Source organism: Chiloscyllium plagiosum, chromosome 6, assembly GCF_004010195.1.
Source record: "Chiloscyllium plagiosum isolate BGI_BamShark_2017 chromosome 6, ASM401019v2, whole genome shotgun sequence".
In the NCBI taxonomy this organism is placed as follows: Eukaryota; Metazoa; Chordata; class Chondrichthyes; order Orectolobiformes; family Hemiscylliidae; genus Chiloscyllium; species Chiloscyllium plagiosum.
The window spans coordinates 81,831,330-81,846,934 of record NC_057715.1 but is presented as its reverse complement, the minus strand read 5'-3'; the positions used below and the strand labels follow the sequence as shown (position 1 = coordinate 81,846,934).

At 39.9% G+C, this 15,605-nt stretch overlaps 1 protein-coding gene across 4 annotated transcripts in view; it reads left to right on the top strand.

Moving 5' to 3' along the window:
* rnf6 (ring finger protein (C3H2C3 type) 6) overlaps nt 1-15,605 on the top strand; it is a 52,595-nt gene that overhangs the window by 8,669 nt on the left and 28,321 nt on the right. The window contains exons 2-5 of one of the 4 annotated variants that reach the window (XM_043691986.1): nt 5,242-5,301; nt 7,397-7,543; nt 8,425-8,474; nt 8,723-8,804. The exons of 1 other annotated variant lie outside the window; for it this stretch is intronic. In XM_043691986.1, the coding sequence (XP_043547921.1) occupies nt 8,763-8,804 (42 nt within the window). In that variant the 5' untranslated portion in view covers nt 5,242-5,301; nt 7,397-7,543; nt 8,425-8,474; nt 8,723-8,762. The remainder of the gene's footprint in view (nt 1-5,241; nt 5,302-7,396; nt 7,544-8,424; nt 8,475-8,722; nt 8,805-15,605) is intronic. 2 more of the 4 variants (XM_043691985.1, XM_043691983.1) reach the window with 2 other exon arrangements.

The following is a 15,605-nucleotide window of genomic DNA, read 5'->3' as shown; positions in this document are numbered from 1 at the left end:
CTAGTATGTTTGTTCTTATTTCAGATTATCCATGTGATTTAGAGCAACAATTTTACTGTGTTGACAGATTAATGCAACCATCCTCCTTTGCATTGGGGGTTGGGGAAAAAATGAAGTAAATTGTGTGAAGAGAAAAGCTGAATGAATTAGTTTGACAGTAAGCAATGGATTTCTCTAAATTCCATCATTCCATTGGCATTCATGAAAAATTCCTCAACTACTTTTGATGAGTGAGGAAAACTGAGAGTATGCAGTTCAAATTACTAATTGGCGTACTGTTCTCAGAGATCCTGTGAAATCTGAAGCCTCGATTTGGTTGAATTTCAAATGATTAATGAATCTAGTCATTGGCTAGATTCATTGGGTAATTCTTCAAATGGCTCATATATGTTGATTGGATGGTTAGGATACTTGCAGCTTTCTCAAAAGAAAAGCCTGTATTTTGCTTCAATGATTAAGGTTTAGGACTGGTTGTGATTCAGTATGAGATTTAAGAAACAGGGGAAACTCTGCTCATCATTTCTTTGTAATCTCATCTGAATGCCATATCATGTTGAGTAACTGGCTGTGCTCCCAAATGCAATGTTCAAGATGTTAAGTGGAGCATCCTACTAAGTTCGACAGTCTTGGAAGTGACGGTTTTAAGCAAAGAAATCACAGTCAACATCAGATCCCAGAACGTTAAGATAAAGATTTTTCCAAGCTTAATGTCATAGGATCTTCATGTTTGTTGATGCTCAGAATAGAACCTCAAAGCTCTGCTTGGTCATTGAGTTGACACGTTGGCCTTGGATTCTTTGACTATCATCTGACCGTTTCCATTTCACATTTTAAAAAAATTGTCAAGAACTGAAAGCACAAAAAAATTCTCAATTTAAGACTCTGGGACACACCAACAGCAGCTGACACACAACTGACTTTTTTTATATAGGTATGATCAAAACACAGGTGAGAGTCAGAGCAACTAACACCATTTGCTGTCAGTCATGAATCTGGAGAAGATCATTCATTTTACCGAATGAGTTTGATCTTGTGCAGACTGTTCTGATTTTGTCCCGCTGTCTCCCACATCTTTTTAAGTTAATGCTAATTTGTTGAATTCATTGTGCCTGGGTGTCATGATGCCATCCATTGACACATCTAATTTAGCAGGAACTGTTATTCGAAGCATTGAAATGACATCAGGGCAGCAGTCCTGAACCACCTTCATTCTGAGCCGATGTGCCTTGATACAGAACAGGGAGAACTTAAGATTTTTGGTTCAAGGTTTGTTTCTTATTTATTTGAAAATGCTGTCTTGCCAACTTAAGCCTATGGCTGTGTTTTGAAATTCTTGCTGTCAGTCAAAGCTGATATGTAGCACTCTTGCCTCTTAGCCATAAGACTGTTGGTTAAGATCTTGTTCCAGCGACTTGAGCAGAAAATCTAAGTTGTCGGGAATGTGCTGACTATATGGAAATGAAGCAGGTGACCAACTCTAATTGTACTGAGTGGTAGAACAGGCTCATGCTATTTCTCATGTTCTTTCAGCCACATTATCTTCAAGATAAGAAATTAAACTGATACTGTTGTCATTGATAAGGAACAACTAGTGGGGTTTTCTTAAAATGAGTTGGGATCTTAGTCTGATTTTGTATGACGATGTAATTCTGAGTCTCTGTTGTGGAAGCTTGCACTTTCGGTAGCTGTAATAATAAGGTTACAGAACTTTGTGATTCTGACACAGGTTACAGAGGCGTACAGTACGGAAACAGATCCTTCAGTCCAATTTGTACGTGCTAACCAGATTTCCTAAACTGACCTAGTCCTATTTGCCAGCATTTGGTTCAGTTCCCCCTCAATCCTTCAGATTCATATACCAATCCAGTTGCCTTTTACATTTTGTAATTATACTCACTGCCTGTAGCCTGGGAAAAAGACACTGGCTATTTGCCCTATCCCTGCCTCTTATGATTTTATAAACCTCGATAAGGTCACCACTCATCCTCCTATGCTCTGTTGGAAAGAACCCCAACCCATTCAGCCTCTCCCTATATCTCAAATCCTCCAATCCTGGCAATATTCTTGTAAATCTTTTCTGAACTCTTTCACGTTTAATAACATCTTTCCTATAGCAAGGAGACCAGAATTGCACACAGTATTCCAAAACTGGCCTCATCAGTATCCTGTACAGCTACAATATGACGACTGAAGAGTCTGTTTCCGTAATGTAAATCTCTGTGACCCAATGACTCTTAACTCCTTTAAACAATGCATTGACAAATGGAGGCAAATGTACCAAACGCTACTTCGCTATCCTGTCTACCTGCAACTCCACTTTCAAGGATCAATGCACCTGCATCCCATAATTTCATTTATTTGGAATTCTTTAAGCAGATCTTACAATCTGACATGGCTTCTGAACAATGATTTTCTGCTACTTCCATTTAGAACAGGAAGTTGACAATTTTATCAATCTGTGAATCTGCTCTTTAAAATTAAAACTGACCAGTGTTCTTACTGATAGACCACAATTTTTTTTATATATTGGTCACATTCTTGTAATTTATTGAATAACTTATTTTGTTTGATCTAGTTTCAACCCCAAAGGAGGATTTGGAATTTAGCAATTCTTTGTCAGTCCTTTTATAGACAAGAAACTCTGTGAAATGCTTTGGCTTTTTTTGGATTTGAGCCCCATTCCAAGGTTTGACCAGAAAGCTAAGGCTTTATTACAATTTGAAGGAGCAGTGCATTGTTGAAGATGGCATTTTTGATTTAAGATGTTAACTTGTTGAAGTAAACCTAAAAGATTCAATTACACTACTCAAACAGCAGCAGTGGAAGTTTTGAATTGTCTTAACCAATTAACTTTCATTGTATGCATAACCAAATAGGAATAATGAATCTTTATCTGATATTTCTATTTATGTAATCATGTTATGGAAGCATGGACTGATCCTTTTGCTTTTGTGATCATAGTGACTATCAGAATTAGTCATTGTTCCATTCTATGAAATATTCCTGAGGACATGATATAAATGCAATCCTTTCTTCTTCTTCTTCAACTTTCACAACTACAAATTTCCAGCTTGGTTGGTATTTTCTACTTGTTGAACATACAACTCTTAATTAAACCCTACATTTCATTGATTGGATTGAAAAGTACAATTCTCAGATCCAATTAGTCATAGAGTCATAGAGATGTACAGCATGGAAACAGACACTTCAGTCCAAATTGTCCATGCCAACCAGATATCCGAACCTAATCTAGTCCCACTTGCCGACACTTGGCCCATATCCCTCCAAAGCCTTCCTATTCATATACCCATCCAAACACCTTTTTAAATGTTGCATTTGTACTAGCCTCCACCACTTCCTCTAGCAGCTCATTCTATACAGGCACCATCCTCTGCGTGAAAACGTTGCCCCTCAGGTCTCTCTTATATCTTTCCCCATCACCCTAAACCTATGCCTTCTAGTTCTGTACTCTCACACCCCAGGGGAAAAACTTTGTCTATTTATCCTATCCATGCCCCTTATGATTTACTAAACCTCTATAAGGTCACCCCTTAGCGTCCGATGCTGCAGGGAAAACCGTCCCAGCCTATTCAACCTCTCCCTATAGCTCAAATCCTCCAACCCTGTCAACATTCTTCTAAATCTTTTCTGAACCCTTTCAAGTTTCACAACATCTTTCTGATAGGAAGGAGACCAGAATTATACACAATATTCCAAAAGTGGCTTAACCAATGTCCTGTACAACCATAATATGACCTCCCAAGTCGTGTACTCAATACTCTGACCAATAAAGGAAAGTATACCAAACGCCGCCTTCACTATCCTATCTACCTACGACTGTTCTTTCAAGGAGCTATGAACCTGCACTCCAAGGTCTCTTTGTTCAGCAACACTCCCTAGGACCTTACCATTAAGTGTATAAATCCTGCTAAGATTTGTTTTCCCAAAATCCAGCACCTCTGCTTTCTCCAATTCAAACTCCATCTGCCACTCCTCAGCTCATTGACCCATCTGATCAAGATCCTGTTGTAATCTGAGGTAACGTTCTTTGCTGTCCACTACGTCTCTAATTTTGGTGTCAGCAGCAAACTTACTAACTATGTCATTCTATGTTTACGTCCAAATCATTTATATAAATGACGAAAAGTAGTAGATCCAGCAGTGATCCTTGTGGCACTCCACTGGTCACAGACCTCTAGTCTGGTAAACAACCCTCCACTGCCAGCCTCTGTCTTCTACCTTCGAGCCAATTCTATATCGAAATGGCCAGTTCTCCCTGTATTCCATGAAATCTAACCTTGCTAACCAGTTTCCTAGGGGAACCTTGTTCAACGCTTTCGTTACTTCAAAAAACTCAATCACGTTCGTGAGACATGGTTTCTCAAGCACAAAGCCATGCTGACTCTCCCTCATTAGTCATCACCTTTTCAAATACGTGTAAATCCTGACCCTCAGGATTCCCTCCACCAACTTGCCCACCACCAACGTCACGCTCACCAGTCCATAGTTCCCTGGCTTTTCCTTACTACCTTTCTTAAACAATGGCATAAAATTAGCCAATCTCCAAACTTCAGGCACCTCACCTGTGACTACCGCTGATACAAATATCTCAGCAAGGGGCTCATCAATCACTACCCAAGCTTCCCACCGAGTTCTTGGGTACACCTGATCCTAGGGATTTATCCACATTTTCTGCGTTTCAAAACATCGATTTCCTTACTACCTTTCTTAAACAATGGCATCAAATTAGCCAATCTCCAAACTTCAGGCACCTCACCTGTGACTACCGCTGATACAAATATCTCAGCAAGGGGCCCATCAATCACTACCCAAGCTTCCCACCGAGTTCTTGGGTACACCTGATCAGGTCCTAGGGATTTATCCACATTTTCTGCGTTTCAAGACATCGAGCACTTCCTCCTCTGTAATATGCACATTTTTCAAGATGTCACCATCTATTTCCCCACATTCTGTATCTTCCATGTCCTTTTCCACAGTAAACACTGATGCAAAATACTCATCTAGTATCTTTCCCCATCTTCTGCGGCTCCACACACAGGTTGCTTTGCTGATCTTTGAGGGGCCCTATTCTCTCTAGTGTTACCCTTTTGTCCTTAATCTATTTGTAAAAACTCTTTTGATTCTCCTTAATTCTATTTGCCCAAGCTGTCTCGTGTCCCCTTTTTTGCCTTCCTGATTTCACTCTCAAGAATACTCCTACTGCCTTTGTTCTATTCTCAGGATTGGGCAGAGATGAATCCTTAATCTCGCAAGGATTTAAGGGCTACGTGGAGAGTGCAGGTAAGTGGATTTGAAATGCCCATCAGCCATGATTAAATGGTGGACTGGACTCAATGGGCCAAATGGCCTTACTTTCCCTCCAATGTCTAATGGTCTTATGGACTCTATCTTTGCTATTGATACCTGACATGTGCTTCCTTCGTTTTCTTAACCAAAACCTCAATTTCTCTAGTCATCCAGCATTCCCTACATCTACCAGCCTTTCCTTTCACCCTGACAGGAATATACTCTCTCTGGACTTATCTCATTTCTGAAGGCTTTCCATTTTCCAGCCGTCCCTTCACCTGTGAACGTCTGCCCACAATCAGATTTTGAAACTTCTTGCCTAATACCATCAAAATTAGCTTTCTTTCAATTTCGAACTTCATCTTTTAGATCTGGTCTATCCTTTTTCATCACTATTTTGAAACTAATAGAATTATGGTTGCTGGCCCCAAAGTGCTCCCCCACTGACACCTCAGTCACCTGCCCTACTTTATTTCCCCGGAGCAGGTCAAGCTTTGCACCTTCTCTAGTATGCACAACGACATATGGAATCAAAACATTTTCATATGCACACTTAACAAATTCCTCTCCATCTAAACCCTTAGCACATTGGCAGTCCCAGTCTATGTTTGGAAAGTTAAAATCCCCTACCATAACCACCCTATTATCTTTAGGGATAACTGAAATCTCTTTATGGATTTGTTTCCATTTTTCCACTGACTATTAGGGTATCTACAATACAATCCAAATAAGGTGTTCATCCCTTATTTCTCAGTTCCATCCAAATAACATCCCTGGATGTATTCCCAGGAATATCCTCCCTAAGTACAGCTATCCCTCATCAAAAATGCCACACCCCTTCTCTCTTACCCCCCTTTTTATCCTTCCTATAGTATTTGTATCCTGGAACATTAAATTGCCAATCCTGTCTGTCTCTGAGCCATGTTTCTGTAATTGCTATGATATCGCAGTCTCCTGTTCCTAACCATGCCCTGAGTTCATCTGTCTTCTCTATTAGGCCTCTTGCAATGAAATAAATACAGTTTAATTTATCAGTTCTACCTTGTTCTCTGCTTTGTTCCTACCTGCCCTGACTGTTTGACTCACCTTTGTTCTCAACTGTACCAGTCTCAGATACATCTCTTTTTTCTCACTATCTCCCTAGGTGTCAAACCTCCCCACCCCCCACCATTCTCAGGGATTGTTCATTCCCCTGAAAATCAATCACTCCCTACACTTTCCAAAACAGCATACTTGTTTGAAATGGGGATAGTCGCAGAGAGCCACACTACCTGCCTACCTCTCTTACCTTTCCTGGAGTTAACCTATCTATGTGTCTGTATCTGCGACTTTTCTTCCTTCCTATAACTGCCATCCATCCACCCCCTTTCTCTTGTTAATTCCTCATTGCCTCTAACTGTCGCTCCAGTTGATCCATTTGATCTGATAGGATTCGCAACCAACGGCATTTATTGCAATTATAATTCTCAGTAACATGTATCCACACCCTAAACTTCCACATCTGACAAAAGAATATCACTCTACTAAGGGCCATTTTTGCTGCTTACAATCTACAGACCCAGAAAGTAGCATCATCTTATTCCATCTTATTTTTCTACAAAACTGCTCCAGGCTAACTTTAATACTTATGGCTTATATTTTTAAGTTTAATCAAGAGACCTATCGATTATAAAACCTTTTTTTTAAATAAACTGATTATTGTTTATATTGGAGTTACTGCAGCCATTGAAATAATACGTTTCTGACACTTTTTTTGAATTATTATTTGCAATTTAACCCTTGTTTAGTTTGAAAAGGAAGATTGTGTTTATTCCAATACAGTAGCTGTTATTAGTTATGTTTTGTGTATGTCTTCTTATAAATGAGCTTTGCAAGATAGAGCTTCATATTTTTAAGGGAACTGACTTCTGTAAGATAATCCAATAAACCACATTTATTCAAAGTTGATCATTTAATGGTAGGGATGGGGTTTGAAAATCACTTATTCTTTAAAACGTCACCATGAGCTGTAATGCTTTTGTTAATTAATTCATGGGATGAAGCATTACTGCCATGGCAACATTATAGCTTATCCCAATTTTCCTCACAGATGATCGTGTGCTACCTTCTTGAACCATTCCAGTTTGTGTAATATCGATTAAAAACCAGAAGAACTGCAAATGCTGGCAATTAGAAAGATAAACAAAACCCTTGGGGGCCACTGGGCCAGGATGTTAACTGTGATTTCTCTCCACAGGTGATGTGTGTGTTATATAGGTACTCTTAGTTTGGTAAGAGATTGGGAGAGTGGCACTCATCCTAGAAAGGGGAAAGTATTCCATTATACCCATGACTTCTGCCTTATTACTAGTGGAAAGGTTTCGGTGAGGCACTTACCTAGCTATAGTATTTAAAAGGCTGATTCAATTCAGTTCCTGATCAGTGGTGAGCTCCTCAAGGATATTGTTCGTGGGGGATTGCAATGGAATTTCAATGAAATTATTAGACCCTGTCCTCTTGGAGATGATCATTGAGTGGCACCTGCGAACTATGAATGTTGATTGCTACTTACCAACTCAAACTTCATTGATGCCACATCTTGCTGAGTGAGGGCACAGAAAACGACATTATCAAAGGAATTGTGAATGGAACTGAGCATTGTAATCACCAGCAAAAATCCTGATTTCTAATTTTAGAATGGAGGGCAGATAAGCGACTGAAGATGATTTGGGTCTGCTACACTGTCCTCAGGGCCTTATGCAATGATGTCCTGAGACTCTCAACAATCATGAACATCTTGCTTTGCTTAACCGATGGAAATTTTACTTCTGGTTTCCCATTAATGTCAATTTTACTCAGCCTTCCTGAAGACTTGCTGAGTCAAATACTGCCTTGATTCCAAGGGCATCCTTTACTATAAATATAGCATTTGATTTATAATTTCATATTTGGATCAAGGTTGCTGTCAACCCTGGAGTCGTTTCGACAAATTGACCTTGTTTTTAAGCTTCTGAGCATCTATCAGGTATTTGGAAAGAATAATGACTGCAACAAATCATCAAAATGCAGTTGAAAACACTTGCACTTGGCCACTATAAAGCTCTTGAAAACCTAAAGGTCTCATAATTATCTCTACAGACCAGAACGTAATGACGACAACATCTCGTCTGCAACGGCTGAGAAATCTGGTAAGTCATCGCATGATTTCCATATTGTTCCATATTTCAAAGATAAATACATGATATAATATTGTTCATAGTCCATTATAACAAGCATGCATGTGTAGATTGGAGTCTTGTAAATGCTTTAGCATGTCTTGATTCTTTCAATTTTTGTTGCTGGTAAATCAATGGTTTTACTTCATCTGCAAGAGTTACGAAGTAAGAAATTTAAGTGAATTTACAATTTAAAACCAAGATAAACTTTACTTTTACAGATGCAGCTTGGTCCAAGTCAGAGTAACACCCTGTCAAAGTATGGAGGACACTTCTAACACCGATGTTGAAGTCTCCCTACAGGTGATGATCATCTATAGCATCAAACTTCAAATATGCAGTCTGACTGCCTAGTAAGAAAAAAGATGTCTTCAATGAGCAGAATCAACACCAGGCTTACTCTGCAGTGAAAATTGAATGGGTCCTCTTTTTATGTTAAGTTGAAGGATCAAAGCATATAAGTCAGACAAAGCAAAGAAAAAGGATTAGATAATGCCAAACTTAGATTTTCCAAACTTGAAGCAAGAACCTCAGGTGGTTTGTTTCTGACTTTGAGGAAGGATGAATTTAAGCCATGTTACTGATGATTAAGTCTGCAGAAAGTGTCTTTGGTTGCGAATCCAATCAGATCACATGGCTCGGTTGGAGCGGCAGTTAGAGACAATGAGGAGTTTACAAGAGCTGGAGGTGTGATGGATGGTCATTGTAAGAAGGGAGAAAAGCTGCAGATACAGTCAGGTAGATGGGTTAACCCCAGGAACCTAAGGAGGGGGAGGCAGGTTGTGCAGGCGTATTCTGTGCCTGTCCCCATTTCAAACAAGTATGCTGTTTTGGAAAATGTAGGGGGTGATGGACTGTCAGGGGAATGTAGCTGAACAGCCAAGTTTCTGTCATTGAGACTGGCTCTAATGTAATGAGGGGGACGTGGGGTTCCAAGCGATCAATTGTGAGAAGGGACTGTCTAGTCAGAGGCACGGATGAACATTTGTGCGGCCAGCAGTGAAAATTCAGAATGGTGTGTTGCCAGGATCAAGGATGATTCTGAGGGTGCTGAATGTTCTCCAAGGGGAGAAAGACCAGCAGGAGGTCATTGTACACATTGGAACTAACAACATAACAAGGGAAAAGGATGAGATTCTGAAGGGAGAATATAGAAAGTTAGGCAGGAATTTTAAATGGAAGTCCTCGAAGATAGTAATATTTGGATTACTCCCAGTGCTACAAGCTAGTGAGGGTAGGAATAGGAGGATAGAGCAGATGAATGCGCGGCTGAGGAGCAGGTGTAGGGAAGAAGGCTTCACATTTTTGGATCATTGGAATCTCTTCTGGGGTACAAGTGACCTGTACAAGAAGGTCGGATTGCATCTGAAGTGGAAGGAAACTAATATACTGGCAGGGAGATTTGCTAGAGCTGCTTAGGAGGATTTAAACTAGTAAGATGGGGAGTCGGGGGGGGAGCCCAGGGAGTTAGTAAGGAAAGACATCTATCTGAGATTGGTACAGAGGGAAAAGGACTGAGTCAAACAGTCAGGGCAGGCAGGAACAAAACAGAGAACAAGGTAGGACTGATGAATTAAACTGCATTTATTTCAATGCAAGCGGCCTAACCGGGAAGGCAGATGAACTCGGGGCATGGTTCGGAACATGAGAGTGGGATATCATAGCAATTACAGAAACCTGGCTCTGTGATGGACAGATCTGGCAGCTTAATGTTCCAGGATACAAATACTATAGGAAGGATAGAAAGGGGAGCAAGAGAGAAGGGTTTGGTGTTTTTGATAAAGGGATAGCATTACTGCTATATTTAGGGAGGATATTCCTGGGAATACATCCATGGACGTTATTTGGGTGGAACAGAGAACTAAGAAAGGAATGATTCCCTATTGGGATTGTATTATAGACCCCTTAATAGTCAACGGGAAATTGAGAAACAAATTTCTAAGGAGATTTCAGTTATCCCTAAGAATAATAGGGTGGTTATGGTAGGGGATCTTAATTTTCCAAACATAGACGGGGACTACCATAGTGTTAAGGGTTAGATGGAGAGGAATTTTTTAAGTGTGTACAAGAACATTTTCTGATTCAGTATGTGGGTGTACCTACTAGAGTGGGTGCAAAACTTGACCTGCACTTTGGGGCCAGCAACCATAATTCTATTTGTTTTAAAATAATGCTGGAAGAGGGTAGACCAGATCTAAAAGTTGAAGTTCTAAATTGGAGGAAGGCTAATCTTGACGGTATTAGGCAAGAACTTTCAAAAGCTGATTGGGGACAGATGTTCGCAGGTGAAGGGACGCTAGAAAATGGGAAGCCTTCAAAAATGAGATCACGAGAGTCCAGAGACATTATATTCCTGCTCGGGTGAAAGACAATGGACAGTAGACAATAGGTGCAGGAGTAGGCCATTCTGCCCTTTGAGCCAGCACCGTCATTCATTATGATCATGACTGATCATCCTCAATCAGTATCCTGTTCCCCATAACCCTTGATTCCACTATCCTTAAATGTTGGATGACTAAAGAAATTGAGGATTTGGTTAAGAAAAAGAAGGAAGCATATGTCAGGTATAGACAGGATAGATCGAGTGAATCCTTAGAGTATAAAAGCAGTAGAAGTATATTTAAGAAGGAAATCAGGAGGGCAAGAAGGGGACATGAGATAGCTTTGGCATATAGAATTAAGGAGAATCCAAAGAGCTTTTACAAATACATTAAGGACAAACGGGTAATTAGGGAGAGAATAGGACTCAAAGATGAGCAAGGCGGGAGATGGGGGAGATACTAAACGAGGTGCCGGAAGACTGGAGTTTGGCTAACGTGGTGCCACTATTTAAGAAAGGTGGTAAGGACAAGTCAGTGAACTATGGACCAGTGAGCCTGACGTTGGTGGTGGGCAAATTGTTGGAGGGAGTCCTGAGGGACAGGATGTGCATGTAATTGGAAAGTCGAGGACTGATTCGAGACAGTCAGCATGGCTTTGTGCGTGGTAAGTCATTTCTCATGAACTTAATTGAGTTTTTTGAAGAAGTCAAAGAGGATTGCTGAGGGCAGAGCAGTAGACATGATCCTTTTGACTTTCAATAAGGCGTTCGATAAGGTTCCTCATGGGCGACTGATAAGCAAGGCTAGACCTCATTGAATACGGGGAGACTAGCCATTTGGATACTGAACTGGCTTGAAGGTAGAAGACAGAGTGGGTGTAATGATGGGTTGTGGTGGATGGCTGCTTCTCAGACTGGAGGTCTGTGGACAATGGTGTGCCACAAGGATTGATGCTGGGTCCACTGCTTTTCGTCATTTATATAAAAGATTTGGATGTGGATTTAGGAGGTATACTTAGTAAGTTTGCAGGTGACACCAAAATTGGAGGTGTAGTGGACAGCAAAGAAGGTTACCTCAGTCCAACGAGATCTTGATCAGATGGGCCAATGAGCTGAGGTGGCAGACGGGATTTAATTTCCGTAAATGTGAGGTGCTGCATTTTGGAAAGGCAAATCAGAGCAGGAGTTACACACCTTAATGGTAAGGTCCTGGGGCATGTTACTGAACTGAGACTACAGGTTCATTGTTGAAAATAGAATCGCAAGTGAATAGGGTAGTGAAGAAGGCGTTTGCTTTGCTTTCCTTTATTGAACAGAGCATTGAGTATAGAAGTTGGGAGGTTATGTTGCAGCTGTACAGGACATAGGTTTGGCCACTTTTGGAATATTGTGTACAGTTCTGGTCTCTCTCCTATTGGAAGGATGTTGTGAAACTTGCCAGGGTTGGAGGATTTGAGCTATAGGGAGAGGTGGAACAGGCTGGGGCTGTCTTTCCTTGGAGCGCCGGAGGCTGAGGGGTAACCTTATAGAAGTTTTATAAAATCATGCGGGGCATGATTTTATAATCATAATAGACAAGATTTTTTTCCCTGCGGTTGGGGCATCTAGAACTAGAGGACATAGGTTTAGAGTGAGAGGGGAAAGATATAAAAGAGACCTAAGGGGCAACATTTTCACAGAGGGTCGAGCATGTATGGAATGAGCTGCCAGAGGAAGTGGTGGAGGCTGGTATAATAACACCATTTAAAAGGCATTTGGATGGGTGTAATGATTGGCAGGGTTTAGAGGAATATGGGCCAAGTCATGGCAAATGGGACCAGATAGTTTAGGATATCTGGTCGGTATGGATGCATTGGACCGAAGGGTCTGTTTCCGTGCTATACATCTCTATGATTCTAATATTGACATTCCTTGGTTTCAACATCGGAAAAAGGGAAAAAGATTTGGGATGGTATATTTGGACATAAGAGAAATTAAAATAATTAAGAATTCAGGCCATTGTAATTAGAAGAAGGAGGCTGAAGGTGCGATACTGACTATCAAAGTACAAATGCTTTCTTGTGTATTTCATAGGATTAAAAAAAAAAGAAAATATTTTACTTTGCCTTATTGTCTCCCCTGGCTATCCAAAAGTACTTTGCAGCCAGTTAACCAGTTTTGCTGTTCTTGACCACCAGTTTGCATATGGCCAGTTCTTATAGCAAGTGATCAAGAGACGTTGCCCAAATTTATTATGAAGCAGTTGTCCTGTTTTCTTTCTTGCAGATTTTGTTGCCATTTTTGGCATGTAAAAACTGGTGTAAGTTAAGTGCAAATGTCTAACAATTCTGCAGACTTCAAACATTTATTTAAAAAAAAGTGCTGTAAACTCATCAGAAAATAAAGACTTGATTATTTTATTGTTCAGTTGATTTTTTGTTGGTAAAATGAAAAAGTGTTGTCCACTTGAAATTACTGACCTGCTGTGATACAAATGTACCATTTTTCACACACAACTGTCTTTTCCAAAGATCAGAACATGTAATTTTGTGAATCTTGTGCCGCTCAAAAGCGTACAGCTATTGCTTTTCATCTTATTTTACTAGCAAAGGTGGTGAAAGTTGACATGCGTGCCATGTTTGTTGTATTTTGATATACTAACGACAATGCAATATGTAACAATAATGTAATACAAACTCCACATTTTGTCATCCACATTTGACAATATATTGGACAACTCTGAAATAGCATCTGAATACATGACAGCAAGACTTCTGACTATTTAGTAGTCTGATTTAAACTTGCATTATGAGGGAGTGTAAATCTCAGTTCACTCAGGGTGTTGAAATCTAATGTGTTGTGATCTCTGAAGTTTTATCACCAGGCTTACTGGAAGAGAAAATTGTTTGTGATTTAGCAACGCCTTTCTGTCTACATGTGCTCCATTGCTACATCCTGTAAAAGATGAGTTTTCACGGCTTCATGGTGTGGTGTCTATTTAGGTTACAACTATAGTGACACAAAAGTGCTTGTTAATATTAAAATTTGAATTACAGTGAACATTACCATCTCAAGATAACCCTAACCCATCTATAGATACTGAGAGCAATTTTGTCTTGTCTTTCCAAATTCTTTTTTTTGTTTGGTATAATGCCATACTTTGTCTTGTCTAATATTTCTTTTCCTCTACCGTTACTTTATTTTCAGAAACATACTTTTATAAAAGTACAAATAAAGTTTATTTCCTGATGATTCGAAGTTGTCATTAAGGAATACAAAAAAAAAATCCTGTTCTTTCAGAATGTGACACTCTTCAAATGTATATGTATATCTGTATTTACAATATTCATTTCTTGTCAAACATGCAGCCAGCGGGCAGTCTCATGGTTGAGCCTGAGGTGTTTTTAAACAGTTACCAACACCGCAGCGTACCATTCTGGTGGGCCTTAATCAGTGGCAGTTCACACTTGAGACTTTGCAACAGCTGCCTCAAGTTTTCGCATGTCTGTCAGCATGAAGGTTTGGATCTTGGAATGTCGATCTGCAATGTTGAATGATTAACAGCTCATCACAAATGGAGACCAGCAGCTTTTGACAGACCAAAGAGCGCCCTCCAGCTGCAGTTGATGGTTATCTCCATGTCATTAGAAATGTACTGTAGAAAAAGGAACCACTCAGAATGTTGCTTAATAAAAGCCAGGCTGCTTTTTAAACCTACATGCAAAGGCACATTTCAGAAGGTGCTGGACAACTATTTCTTCCGTACTGCTTTTACCTTCTCTTCCATGATTGTATAGAACAAATGTATGCCTGGTAGTAAGCCATTGTGGCTGCTTAGTTGTTATTTTGTGTCCTGAGACAGATAGCAGTTCAGGTATATTGCAAAACTGTCAGGAAAATTCAAATTCAATTTTAAAAAAATATATAACTGGAAGTTTATTTTCCAGACATTTATTTTAGGCTGTATTGAATCACATTTATTAGACACTCAAGTCTATGCCAATACTTTATTTATGGAAATAAGTTGTTTTAAGTGCAGGGTTACATGCTTGCAAGCAAAAGGTTTTGACATAACTCAGAAGTGGTGCAAACCATTGAGTAAATCCTTGGGTGGTGAAGGTCCAGTCTAAGTTTCTCATGCTGGAATACCACTCAGGCTATAATGTGTTGCAACCTTCAAAACCATTCTTTTGTGATTGTGTTGGTTGAATTTGCTTAGAACATCAGCAAAAAGTGCTGTTCTTGAAACAAGTGTTTTTGTTTAAAATTTTGAGCACTAGAAATCTCCAAAAGATAGGTTCATTGTCAATGCAACACTCGTTCACAATTGCATTGAAGTCTCATCTTTAACTTTAGTGTTCAAATGTGTTGATGGAATTCAAATTTCACTGTTAACTTATGAATGAGAAAACTACTACCAATGGAATGTGGGTGACAATTCATGTCACACGTGCAGCCAGAGGGAGGTCTCCTGCATCAGCCTGAGATGTTTTTAAACAGTTACCAACACTGCAGTGTACCATTGAAAGGCATCTTGATGGATATATGAATCGGAAGGGTTTAGATGGATATGGGCCACCTATTGGAAAATGGGACTAGATTAGGTTTGGATATCTGGTCGGTATGGACGAGTTGGAGGGATGGGTCTGTTTCTGTGGTGTACACCTCCATTACTCTCTCTAACTTTATGTAATATGCGAAGTGAGTAAACAGGGTCCTACAAATGCTGTATGTCTGGTCTTTGAGAAGGCATTTGTAATCTTTAAGATGACTAAGCCACAATGGCATAGGGTCAATAGCATTAA